The 13,229-nt window shown below is 57.2% G+C and overlaps 2 protein-coding genes across 15 annotated transcripts in view; both read right to left on the reverse strand.

Moving 5' to 3' along the window:
* UBN1 (ubinuclein 1) overlaps positions 1 to 4,204 on the reverse strand; it is a 28,303-nt gene extending 24,099 nt beyond the window's left edge. For 13 of the 14 annotated variants that reach the window (XM_053991695.1, XM_053991688.1, XM_053991689.1 and 10 more), the window contains exons 1-3: positions 3,258 to 4,052; positions 1,503 to 1,589; positions 518 to 613 (exon numbers count right to left, since the gene is read on the reverse strand). In XM_053991695.1, coding sequence (XP_053847670.1) covers positions 518 to 613; positions 1,503 to 1,589; positions 3,258 to 3,497 — 423 coding nt within the window. In that variant the 5' untranslated portion in view covers positions 3,498 to 4,052. Of the gene's footprint in view, positions 1 to 517; positions 614 to 1,502; positions 1,590 to 3,257; positions 4,053 to 4,162 lie in introns of those variants that run through there. The other variant, XM_053991681.1, reaches the window with a different exon arrangement.
* A 3,299-nt stretch (positions 4,205 to 7,503) lies between these two features.
* NME3 (NME/NM23 nucleoside diphosphate kinase 3) lies at positions 7,504 to 12,027 on the reverse strand. The gene is made up of 5 exons (XM_053992156.1): positions 11,880 to 12,027; positions 11,460 to 11,590; positions 10,948 to 11,049; positions 10,373 to 10,485; positions 7,504 to 9,664 (listed from the first exon to the last, which is right to left on the reverse strand). Exons 1-5 carry the CDS (start codon positions 11,986 to 11,988, stop codon positions 9,547 to 9,549), a joined length of 573 nt encoding a protein of 190 aa, XP_053848131.1. The 5' UTR covers positions 11,989 to 12,027; the 3' UTR covers positions 7,504 to 9,546.
* Between the last annotated feature and the right edge of the window lie 1,202 nt (positions 12,028 to 13,229).

Here is a 13,229-nt window from a genome sequence, read left to right on the forward strand (position 1 = left end):
TACTAGCACTGGGACCTTGGTTACTTCATTCCACAGCTCAGCTGCTTGGAAGATGCAGTGGGATTCATGGAATCACAAAACATGCTGAGTTGGAAGGGACCCATCAGGATTGAGTCCAACTCCTGGCCCTGCACAGACACCCAGCAATCCCAACTGTGCATCCCTGAGAGCGTTGTCCAAATGCTCTGGAGCTCACACAGCCTTGGTGTGGTGGCTACATCCCTGAGAAAGCTGTTCCAGTGCCTGACCATGCCCTGGGGAAGAACCTTGTCCTGATATCCCACCTAAAGCTCCCTGACTCAGCTCCAGCCATCTCCTCCAGTGCTGTCCCTGGTCACGAGACTGAGGAGATTGTGCTCCCCCAGGAGCACACTGGAACGCCTCCCAGCATCTCCTGGCACGCAGCTGCCCCAGGAGCTGTCAGTGCCTGGCCCTGGCACCCTTGTGGCTCGCTCCCAGTGCACGCTCAGCCTCCCAGGCAGCCACCTTTAGCCACTCTCACACGCCCAGCACTCACAGCTTCCGAGTTGTCGATGAAGGAGTCGGACTCATCATAGCCATACCCCATATCAATCAAATCCTGAATCCGGTCCTTCCTGCGCCTCTTGCCACCCTGAACAAGGAAACATGGACACTGTGATCACTTTTCTTTCCCAGTACCACAGAGATACCCTGACACAGGACAGCAGCACTGGCTCCAGGACAGAAAAGCTCCAGCAGAACCAAGCCAGGGCTGGTTCCCATCACACAGTACTCCCAGGGTGCGGTAAATCCAGTTTTAAGCCTTGTCATACAGAAACAAAACAGTGCAGCCAAATGAAGAACTGCCAGCCAGACCCCACACTGAACTGGGTCTGCATCCCTTCAACATTCCTGCCAGGGCTCTCTTCCATAGGGCTTGCTCTTCTCTAAGTGCTCCAGCAGGTACAGACTCTACTACAGACATCAAACAACAGAGTGTGTCAGGGTGACCCATGGGACAAATCTGTGTCACAAAACAACACACAACTTGCTACCCCAAAGTGCCAAAGGGTATAAAAACCACAGTGTGGTTTTAGTGCCAACCACAGAAATAATGCAGAAGGAGGAACAGAAAGGAACAGGTAAGACAGATCCATGCAGCACTGTCCTGAGGGCAGTGCACTCATCACAGCCCCACGCTCAGAGACTTGGAACATTCCATCCTGCCACAGCAACAAGGCGTAGGAATTTGTTTTTGCTTCAGGAAAATTCAATTTTATCAATCACAGTGAGTGATTTGCTGCTCACTTTAGTTCATGTAATTCACTTTAATCAGACTCATTTGATTTATAAATGAATCTGAACTATTTTTGCAGCCCTGAGACAGAAAAAGAACATAAAAACCAGCACACGGCAGGCCAGGATAAAGGACTGGGGGAGAACAGGAACTCGAGAGCCAGTGAGCATTAAAAGCACTGCCTGAGACCTGAACAGCACTGCCCAGTCCAAAGAATAACATAACTTCAAAAAGAAACACTTACATATTTCTCTTCAAACTTCCTAGCAAGAGCCTCCACTTTATGCCTTTCCTTTTCCTCATCATTGAAAGGATCAGCTGGGTCTTTCTTCTGCAGAAACAAAAGGGGTAAAACAATGACACCCAATCCTGTCACACTGCCACCAAAACCACAGGAATTAAACCCATCCTGACTGGAACAGCTGGGCAGAAGCTCAGATGAATGAACCTTTAGGACAGTGCTGATCAACATCTCCATCAGTGACACGGACAGTGGGATCAGGGCACTCTCAGCATGTCTGGAGATGCCACCCAGCTGTGTGGTCTGGTTGACACACCTGAGGGATGGGAGGCCATCCAGAAGGATCTGGGCAGGCTGGAGAGCTGGGACCATGGGAACCTCGCGAGGTTCAACCAAGCCAAATGCTGGTGCTACACCTGGAACCTGTGGGATCAGTCCAGGCTGGGAGATGAAGGGATTTAGAGCAGCCCTGGGAGAAGGATTTGGGCTGTTGGTGGGTGACAGCTGGACTTGTCCCAGCCATGAGCACCCAGAAACCCCCCTGGGCTGGGCTGAGCCCTGGTATGGGCAGCAGGAGGGGGGATTCTGCCCCTCTGCCCCTCAGGTGAGACCCCACCTGCAGAGCTGCCCAGCCCTGGGGCCCAGCATCAGAAGGACGTGGAGCTGCTGGACAGAGTCCACGGGAGCCCATGGAGATGCCCCAAGGGCTGGAGCCCCTCTGCTCTGGAGCCAGGCTGGGAGAGCTGGGGGTGCTCACCTGGAGAGGAGAAGGCTCCAGGGAGAGCTCAGAGCCCCTTGCAGGGCCTAAAGGGGCTCCAGGAGAGCTGGAGAGGGACTGGGGACAAGGGATGGAGGGACAGGACACAGGGAATGGCTTCCCCTGACAGAGGGCAGGGCTGGATGGGATATTGGGAAGGAATTGTTCCCTGGGAGGGTGGGCAGGACCTGGCACAGGGTGCCCAGAGCAGCTGTGGCTGTCCCTGGATCCCTGGAAGTGCCCAAGACCAGGCTGGATGGGGCTTGGAGCAGCCTGGGACAGTGGAAGGTGTCCCTGCCCATGGCAGGGGCTGGAATGGGATGAGCTTTAAGGCCCTTTCCAAGCCAAACTATGCTGGGATTCTGAGAGTGTCCCTGTGGTTTGGGTGCTCTCCTAGCTCATTTTCTACCTGCCTCTGCTCCTCCTAACCCTCAAAAAAAAAAAAAAAAAAAAAACCAAAAAAAAACAACAAAAAAAAACCCCAAAAAAACCAAAAAACAAAATTAAGTGGCATAAAACATCAACTGACTGCTAACAGACCTGAAGGCAAACAGTAAAAGGAACAGAATCCAGTAAGTTTCTTTTCATAGACAAACACTCCTAACTCAAACTTTAGATGCTACAGGAGTTTTCATTCATGTCTCCTTTGGTGGTTTTTGGAAAACAGCTCTTTCTCCCTGCCAGCCACCCAGGTACCAAAACTCACTTTAGATCCAGCCACTGCAACCTGAACGAGCATCACATCCCTCACCTGCCAGCAGCACAACACCCTCCCAACACCAAACTCCAGCCAGGGCAAAGGAGTGACACACTGTGGCCTGACAGCAAGAACCCCAGCCTGTGGGTCAGTTCTCCTGCCTGCAGGATGCTCACCCACCCTCCTCCCACCTCGCAGCACCTCACAGCAAGCACAGACCCAACTCTCAGAACAGCGATGCTGAGACAGCCCTCGAGACCCTCAGCTACAACACAGGCTCCCGTAGCCCCCCAGGGACACTCACCTTGTCACCTGAAGAACCCCCTTTTACTTTCCCCCGACAGCTCTTGAGGAGATCTGGGTAGAAGAACTCGGGACAGCGTTTGTGGTCGGGCTCGAAGAGGGTCAGAGTGATGCGCACGGCCGTGGCCGCCGGCTCCGCCTCCGGGGGCTGCTCTCCCTCGTCCTTCCGAGACCTCTTCAGGAAGCTGCTGCTCAGGGGCCCGTGCAGAGTGGTGAACGACACCCTGTGGGGCTCTGTCATGGCTATGGCCCACCTTACCAGCCCTCACGGCATCCTTCCCATTGCATTAGGAAAGGTCTGTCGGGCTGCACCGACGGATTTCACCGCGGATAACTGAGGATGTTGACAGAAGAACAAGCGCTTGTTTTGGAGTTTTCCCGGGAACTGACAAAGGGCCGTGCTGCGAGCGCTTGCTGCAATCGTTAGAGAGAAAAAGGAAAGAAAGAAAGAAAGAAAGAAGTCAATCCTGGTACTAGTCTTCCCTCCAACACTGGAAGTTCCTCGCTATCCCTCCAGTTCCATCGCAGCTCTCTCTCCTCACACCACAGCGCTCCATTTGTAAGGGCTGAAGGAAATCCAGCTGCCGGGGAAACAGAACGAGCCCGCCAGACTCGCTTTGACGCGGCCCAGGAGCCCTGGGCACAAACACCGGGCTGTGCTGCACCTCCCGGGGCCGAGGCTGCACCTCCCGGGGCCGCCTGATCTCCCGCTGCACGGAGGCCCGCTCACCACTGCCTCCGGGACAGCGGCCCCGGCGGGGGCCGAGCGGGACTCGGTAGCTGAGCGGGGCCCAGGGCTGAGCGGGGCCCGAGGAGGCAGCTCCGCTGGAGGGAGCGCGGCCCGCGGGGCGGAGGGGAGGCCCGAGGCCGCGGTGCCGGGCCGCGGGCCCGCCCGCCCTCACTCACCGCCGGCGGGACGCGGCCGCCGCTGCCGCCGCTCCGGGCCCGCTCCGGCCCCGCGCCCGCGTCACGGGGGCGGTGCTGCCCTCGCGCCGGGCCGCGCGCGCCACGGCCAATCAGCGACCGCCCCGGCGACCGCGCCTCGCACCGCGACCAATCAGCGGCCGCCGCCGCGGCCACACCTCGCGGGAAAGGCTCGCGGACGGCCGCCCCTCACCACGTGATGGCGGCGCGCCAATCCCCGCCGCCGGCACCGCCCCGTCCCGGCGGCCCGCGCGCGGCGGCGGGAGGGGCGGGAAGATGGCGGCGGCCGCTGAGGGAGCGCCCAGAGAAGCTGCGCCCGGAGAAGCCGCCCCCGCGGCCGCTTCACTCACCCAGCAGCGTTTGGTGGAGCCTCATAGGGGCGTGAAGCCTCCAGGAAGCTGCGTTCATCCTGCCCCTCGTGTCCCTTAAACAAGCTCAGGTTTCCACCATAGAATGAAATGCAACGTAGGGAATGTGTATAACGATAAGGCGCAACAGAGTAATCTAATATATCTCAACAGTGGCTCGTGTGGATAAGGCTGCAGGCCTGTGCTGGAACGCCTTGGCTGGAGATGACAACTCCCAGCAGACCCTGAACCTCTTCGGGCCTGGCTGCTCCAGCTGGACGGGACACGATGGGATCCAGCCCGGGCACTGACGGAGCTGACCGATGTCATCCTGGGACCTCTCCGTCATTTTTGGGTTTGGGGAGTCTGGACAGATCTCTGTTGAGTGGAAGGTGCTAAATGTCCCAGTTCTCAAGCAGACTTAAGGAAGAAGACCCTGCATCCTCCAAGCCTGTCAATCCCACTTCAGTGTCTGCTGAAATCCTGGAGGTTATTTAGGGAGGTGCTGAAAGCCCCTTGAGAGACAACGCAGGCAGCAGTCACAGCCAGTGTGGGCTCACAGGGGGAAGGTCCTGCTTCACCTGCTTAATTCCCAATTGTGAGAAGCTCAGGCACTGATTCCCCAGAGTCACAGAATGGCTCAGGCTGGAAGAACCCACAGTGGCTCAGGCAGGGTCAGCCCAGGGCACAGGGCTGTGTCCAGACAGTTCTGAAATATCTTCAGTAACAGAAACTCCACTCTCTCTCTGGGCAGCCTGTTCCAGTGTACAAGGAAGTTTTCTGTCGTGTTTATTTGTGACTTCTTGGGCTCAGTCACTGCTCTGGTGCCATTGCTGGGCCCTGGAGCAGAACCTGGCTCTGCCCTGCCCCTCCCTGCACCCAGGGCTGAGGGCCCCTCTCAGCTGGGGCTCCTCTCCAGGCTGAGCAGCCCCAGCTCCCTCAGCCTTTCCTCACAGGGAGATGCTCCAGACCCTTCAGCATCCTCACAGCCTCCACCAGACCAGCTCCAGGAGCTCCATGTCCCTCCTGTCATGGCACAGCATTCCAGGTGTGCCTCACAGGCTGGGCAGAGGGGCAGGATCCCCTCCCTCACACCCCCAGGAGCCCCCCCTTGGCTGGTCAGAACAAGTTGGTGTCACCCTCTTCTCCGCAGAGCTGCAGCCCCAGCCCAGCCTGGTGCCTGGGGTTGTTCCTCCCCAGATGCTGGACCCTGCTCTGCCTGTGCTGGATTCCAGAAGGTTCCTCTCTGCCCCTCTGCCATTCTCAAGGTCCCTTTGAAGGGCCACACAACCCTCTGAGCAATCAGCCCCTCCTCCCAGCTGTGTCAGTCATCTTTGTGCTGACCAAGGGAAGACGGTAGATGTGGTGGTTTTGGGGTTTTAGCAAAGCTTTTGCTGCCATCTCTAACACTCTCTTGGATAAACTGTCCCTCACACAGTGAGTTTATTCCTTTACATGGATGAGCAGGCAGTGCCAGGTCAAGCTCAGAGGATTACAGTAAATGGGGTCACATCAGGAATGGCCCCAGATGGCTTTGCCTGTATCCAGCCCGGTTTTCCTGGAATTTCCAGGGATGTTGGGGAAGGGGCTGGGACATCCAGATGTGCAGGAAGATTCAAAAATCCCCTGATTTGGGTGGCTGGATATGGCAGCAAAGCTGGGATGAGGCTGGAATGAAAGGAGACCCTTCCAAATCCAGGGAAAAGAGGGAGAAAATCCCATTAATCCCATGGAACTGGATTTTCCAGGGCAGGGAAAAAGGACAGTCACCAGTGGGACTGTATACACAGGGCTCTGCTCGAGGGCTGGTGCTCTTGAATGTTTTCAGAAATGCTCCAGATTCAGGAATTTAACATACATTAGGCAGGTCTGCCAACAACAGTGACCTGGAAGGGGCTGTGGAGCCCCAAAGGGCCCTTACAGGGAGCTGGGCACTCACAACCTGTGTGAAATTCAGCAGCAGTGCTGGACTCTACACCTGGGACAGGGCTGGGGACACAGTCTGGGGGATGAGAGGCTGGAGAGCAGCCCAGCACACCGACCTGGGGGTTGACAGCAACTTCAGCAGGAGCCATCAGTGGCAGCCAAGAGCCAACTCTACCCTGGGTACAGCTCGGCTGGGGGAGGGGATTGTCCTGCTCTGCACTGGGGCTGGAGCTCTGTGTTCCCACTAACGGGGCTGGAAGCAAAACTGTGGAGAGAACAGGTCAGAAGAGAGAACATGGAGCAAAGCTACAGAGAGAACATAAAATTTTTAACCCTCTTTCATTTTCAAATACTCTGTGTTTGTGTTTGGCTGACAGCACTAGCTCAGACCTAACTCCTTAGCAAATGCACTGCTGGAAATGCAGGGAAAAGCCCCAGGAGCAGAAACCAGGGTCTGACATGGGCTATGCAGCCAAGAGGATGCTGCAAGGCTCTTCCAGTGGTGCCAGGCAACAGGAGGAGGAACAACAGCCAGAAAATAAAACACAAGAAGTCCCCCCTCAACATGAGGAAGAATTTCTTTACACTGAGGGTGGCAAAGCATGGGAGCAGGTGCCCAGGGAGGGCGTGGAGTTTCCTGCTCTGGAGACATTCCAAACCCACCTGGACACATTCCTGTGATGGCTGCTCCATGTGACTCTGCTCTGACAGGGAACTGAATGATCTCCAGAGGTCCTTTCCAACCCCAACTATTTTGGAATTTTGCGAGTCCTGCAGGAGCACAGACCCTGCTGTTTCTGTTGCTATGAGCATGTGGTGCTGCAGCATCAGCCTGGCTCCACTGAACATCACCCCAGCCAGACTTCTGCTTCAGTGAGAAGCACAAGAGCCCTGCACAGGGCAGAGACAAGGGCATCTCTGCTGCCTTCATCTCCTCCAGCTCTGACACACAACTGCTGCACCCAAAACCTCCCCTCCATGCTGCTGCCCAGGCTATTTTTGACAAGCACCTGCAGCCTCCTGCCTTCAAGGGCCCCAAGAGGAACAACAGACAGCTTCTACATTTATTATTACAGTTTAGCACAGTCTTGGACAGAGGAAAAGCAGCAGAAAACAACATGCAAAGCAATTAAAAGTGCCCAGGGGCTCGAGGAAGACCCCCAGAGCTCAGCTCCTGTACCTGCTCCCAGCAGTGTCTCTGGGGGCCCTTTCCCTGCAGCTGCTGCTCCGTCTTGCCCCAGAGTGGGACGAGGTCATGGCAGACACCAAACCTACACACACAGAGAGGAGAGGACTGGCCTGGGACTGTGGCTTGATGAGTCAGGTCTGTTATCTGACTGGAGTTCAGTGCACTTTCAAACAGGAGGCATCTTAAATCCTGTCTGTGTAGTCAGGGAGAAGAGGGATCCTTCAGGAAGAGGCTCAGAGACGAAGGAGACGAAGCTCAGCTATTTGGGCACAGTTTTCCTGTGTTAGAGCTGGCAGTTCTTGGTGCCAACAGCTCTTCTCAGTGCATCTGTTAAACAACAAACATGGCCTTCCTCCCACTGGCTTCATACCTCGGTCTTCACCAGCGCATTCTCCTGCAGCCCTGCTGCAGCCAGACTCCAAGTTCAGCCAAGTGGACAAGTTCCAGGAACAAATGGGATCTGTCAGGTATTTAGAGCTGGACACAGGTGCTTGGAGAAGGCCCCAAGGCAGGAGGAGCCTTGGCTGAGGCAGCTGGACAGCCCCACTCACTAGAGGGAGACCTCCCAGCCCTGCCCTGCTCAGCCCCACCACCGTGGGACCAGCACGGAGCACGAGGGGGGGTGACTTCACTCTGCTCCCTAAGAGCTGCCCTCATTCCCCAGCACCTACAAAACTGAGGACCCACAGGGACAGGCTTTTAGGGCACAGGTCAAACTCATCCTGCACACAGTAAAGCCCTGGGGATCTTGTTCCCTTGTTTTATCCATGTCCCTGTTCCATGGCAGGACTCCATATCACTGTCCCTGTCCTTTTGCTCTGGTGAGGCTGCACAGGGAGCTCAGACACAGCACAACTCTGAGGAGCTGGGTGGCCCAGGCACAGCTCACAGGTGGTGTCCAGCCCATTACAAACTGGTTTCCAGATACCCTCCCAGCAGAAAAGCTCCACTGCAAGCTCTCAGGGGGACAAGGAAGATCTCAAGACCTGCCAGAGCTCAGTGCCAGGACTCCACAGCCTCTGCTGTGCACAAGAGAGAGGTAAATACTCCCCTAAATAGTCCTTCCCGAGCCCCAGGTCCACAAATCCTTCCCTGCCTCCCTCTCCCCCTGCTATTTCTGTGGCTGCCCCAGTACTGCTGCCTCGCATCAGTGACCATGGAGGGACAATCTGGTGTCAGGCTGGGTCAGGGCCATGCAGCCCCAGAGAACCAGAGCAGGCCTGAAGGAGCTGCTTCCCACTCCCAGCAGCCACAGCCCAGGAAGCAGAGCCTGAGGAATTGTGCGTTTAGCAGCATTTGGAGAATCTTTCTTCCACGGACTCATTCATCACATCTGAAACTGGGTGAGCTTCTGCCAGTCCCAGCACACAGGGCTCCCACCAAGGGAGAGAGAATTGTCCCATCCTTCATTCCTTGTCTTAGAGTGAACTCCAAAATGAGAATTTGCTCCCTTATCCTACAGCAGCCCAATTCTTTAAGAGCCTTTGGTGAAAAGCCTTCTAGAAATGCAGGTAAATTGTCAAGCCCATCACCTCGTGACCAGCACCTCTCCCAGCAGCAAGGAACACACATTCTCCTGCTCCAGGCAGGGATGAGAACACCCAGGAATGGGCCAAGAGCCCGAGTTTTGCTTCAATTAATCAGCTTGAGCTACTTGGGATTTAAGATGCTGCAGCAAACAGAGCAACAATACCAACTACTTACTAGAGCAGAGAGAGAAAAAAAGGAAGAGCTCCCCTTGGCAGGAGCTGAACCAGCATTCCACGCACAGCCCAGCTCCCAGAATCCCACAGACACAAGAGGAATCCCACAGAGGATCTGCAGCCAGCCCCAGCAGCTGCCATGAAATGGATGGAGGTGTGCTGTGTCCCAGCAGGAAGATGAACTTCCCTTGGGATCGCTGCTCACTCGTAGATCCAGTGTGCAGCCGTGTCCTCCCAGCACGGCAGCTCCTCGGGGCGGAACCAGAGCGAGATCTCCTGCTGGGCACTCTCCACCGAGTCACTGCCGTGGATCACGTTCCTGTGGGCAAGGAGAGAGGGAGCAGCTCTCACCAAGCTGAGAAAGGTGGGAGAGGGATGCTGCAGCCTGCTAAATTCCCCCTTGGCCAATTTCATTAAAGCAATGGAGCCAGTCCTGTCCCACAATATCCCCTCCTATCCCACACCACTCATCCTTCCAGCAGTGCCAGTTCCCAGCACTGCCCCCTCCTTTGCTGAGGAACCTTTTGTTTGCTACAGGAGGAGCTGCAAGTGGCTGTAACTCTGGGATGTGCATTTTTTATGTCAGGGATTGCAGCTGTGCCTCCAGATTTTCCCCCTTCCATCAAAGCAGGTTTTGTATCAGATACCAGGAAACAGATCTAAGCTAGGATGGTTCAGTAAGAGGCTAGGGCCACCCAAGGTCACCACCCATGGATATTCACCTGCTCCCACAAAAGGACTGAGTGGGAGCCCCCCTTCCTCTTCACAGCCTGACAGTCCCAATTACCAGAGGAAAACAGGCAAAGCTCTCCTGGTTTCAACAGAGGACTCAGGAGGAAGGAAAGACACAACCCAGGCTCTTCCTCCTATTAAAGCCAACTCTGGGAAGCAGAGCTCAGCTCTGGTCTGAGCACAAAAGGGAGAACTTCTGCTCTGGGAATGCAGACTCATGGCTCGTGCAGGCCTGGCACAGGAATGCCTGGACAGGATGCCCTGAAACACTGAAGGAAGAAGTCAAAGCTCTCACTTGCTGACTTCCACACAGAAGTCTCCTCGGATGGTGCCAGGCCTGGATTCAGCTGGATTGGTCTCCCCAATCATGGTGCGAACTGTCTTCACCACATCCAGGCCCTGCCAGACCTACAGGAGAGAAAACCAGGATCAGCTTCCACAGCTGCCCCAGCAGATCACATCTGCCCTCTGAATTCCCCACCGGTGCTGTCTCACCGGGTGAGAGACAGCAATGGTCTCTCCAAATTAGTCTTCCAAAGGTGATTTTGGAAAATAATCCAAACTGTTTGTGGATTTCTCCCCATCCCTGGAAGCGCTCAAGGCCAGGCTGGATGGGGCTTAGAGCAGCCTTGGTCTAGTGGAAGGTGCCCCTGCCATGGCAGGGGTGGAACGAGACCTTTAAGGTACCTTCCAACCCAAACCATTTTATGATTTAACTTACAACAGAAAACATCCCTGCAGTTCAGTACAGCTTCAAGAGACCCTCTGAGGGGAGATATCACCTTCCTTCCACTGTGCCAACAGCCACTGCTGCTCACACCTTGCACTTTGTCCCTGTTCATTGGCCCAGGGGCCCTGGCCAGCACTCACCATGGCCACGATGGGCCCGGAGCTCATGTACTTCACCAGGCGGCCATAGAAGGGACGGTCCCGCAGGGCGATGTAGTGTTCCTTCAGCAGCTCCTCCGAGGCCTGCACAGAGCACAGAGCTTAGTCTGCTCCCACACGGGGCATCTGGGCAAGGGCTGCGCCTCAGGGATGCAGGAAATTAAGAGAATTAAGCTCTTGCACAGATGCTCAGTTCCAGGAGTGAAACAGCAGGAGCCTGACACGGAGAGGAGTTTCCAGCTGCCAGCTTACAGTGACAGCCCTGGAGCACAGGCACAGCCAAGGGCAGACAGGCTCCCCACAGCTGGAATCGCCCCTCCCAGTGCCAACTCTCCTCTGAGCTGCGAGGATTTGCTGCTGGAACGACACCAGCAGGTTGTACGGGCCGGATGAAGGCAGAACCCCCAGCAGTTACCAGCACAGCCGAGGCTTGGGGGGCTGCAGGGGCTCCTCGACTCCAGGGACCCCCAGCCTGGCTGGGCCCAGCCGCTCACCTGCAGCAGCTTCATCCCCACCAGCTGCAGCCCCTTCCTCTCGAAGCGCCGGATGATCTCCCCGACCAGGCGCCGCTGGACCCCGTCCGGTTTGATGGCCACGAAGGTTCGTTCATTGACCCCGCCGAAGGCTGCAGGGACAGGGCAGAGGTCTGAGGGGGGAAGGGGACGCCTCCGGGCCTTCAGCCAAGCGGGCACAGGGGGGTCGCAGGCCCTCAGTCGTGGGGACACAGGGGGTTCCCAGGTTCCCGCAGGGGAGGGCAGGGCGGTCCTGGCCGCAGAGGGCACAGGGGGGCCTGGCCCGGGCCTTCAGCCGCGGGGTCTCTCCCGGGGAAGGGAGGTCCCTGGCCCTCAGGCACAAGGGGGGTGGGGATCCCTGGTCCTCAGAGCCAGGGCCGGGGGTCCCGTCCCGTTCCGTACCGCTGTGGAAGAGGCCGGCGAAGAGCCCCAGCACCAGGCAGATCATGGCGGCGCCGCTCTTAAAGGGGCCGTGCTCCCCCCGCGCTGTCACCGCCCCCCGCGGAACCATCGTGCCGGGGCGCGGAGCGGCGGGGCCGAGACACGGGGACACCGGGTACGACCCGTTCCCATGGCAACGGGGACACCGGTGCGAGGCTCCGCCGGTGCGAGGTGTCCCGGCCGCGGCCTCCTTGCTGCCGCCTCTGAGCTGCCCTGTGCCGCTGGCCCGGAGACAGCCTGCCGGGTGTTTATGAGACTGTTTTGCCTCCGCTGTCTCTGTCGTTGCGGTCGTGACTGCACACTAGTCGTGGTTACACCAGTGCGGTTGCGGGGCAGCCGCTGTGGTACCGGGCAGCCCCTCTAGCTCGGGCAGGGAGCTCGGGAAGAGGAGCTCTGAGCTGCCCCGGGCCGTGCTGCGAGAGCAGAAGGGCAGAGCTCCAGCCGCGCCGGGCTGGGGAGCTCCTCTGCAGAGCACACGCTGCTGGCTTCATTTTGGGGGGTAAGACCCCAGCTCTTAACGCGATCCCAGCCTCAGGGGTCGTCAGGAAGGTCATTAGGACTGCACTCCAGGGCTCCATTTCCTGCTCTCAGGAACTCACCTCTTGCTTCAGATCCCTCCAAAATCCACCTCTGGAAACACCAGCCCATGCAATACCTGCGCCAGCTGCCCTGTGCAGGGCTGGCTTTGCTCCCAGAGCTGTTCGGGTGCCTCATGCAGTGCGGGGTCTGCTTCCATCCTGCTTCACGTGTTCAGAGACCGTGTTCTGCTCCCTCTCCTCTGTTCAGCTCTTGGCTGGGACAAGCAGGGGTCCGTCTCCAAACAGCAGGGATCCAGCTGCTTTATCCAACATCGTTTTGAGTAAATTATTCCCGAGTTTGTACCAATAAATAATTCGTGGTTGTAGCCTGGCGGTCCAGAGCGTGGCTTTGCCCGAGGAAAGCTGACCCCGTTTGCTCCAGCACAGTCGCGCTGCGCTGGTTGTTACCGTGCCGGTGGAAAAGCCTTTGTAGGATAAACTCTGTTCGTTGTGGAGCCGTGGGCACCGCTCGGGAGGCGAGGGCGGTGCCAGAGGCTTTTCCCAGAGGCTGCTCCCGGAGCTCTGGTGCCGGCAGAGGGAGCGCAGGCAGCGCGGAGCAGCTCCCGGCCCTCGGCAGCGCAGGGCCCGTCCCGTCCGGGCACGGCCGCTGGGGCTGCCCTAAAACAGCGCTGGAATTTTCAGGTGCACAAGCAGCGTTGTCAGCCCTCCCCTCGTGTTCTTAGGGACAGCCGGGCTATTTTGTTGGAACATCTCAAACAAATCCCGTCTGGAG

Source organism: Vidua macroura, chromosome 16, assembly GCF_024509145.1.
Source record: "Vidua macroura isolate BioBank_ID:100142 chromosome 16, ASM2450914v1, whole genome shotgun sequence".
In the NCBI taxonomy this organism is placed as follows: domain Eukaryota; kingdom Metazoa; phylum Chordata; class Aves; order Passeriformes; family Viduidae; genus Vidua; species Vidua macroura.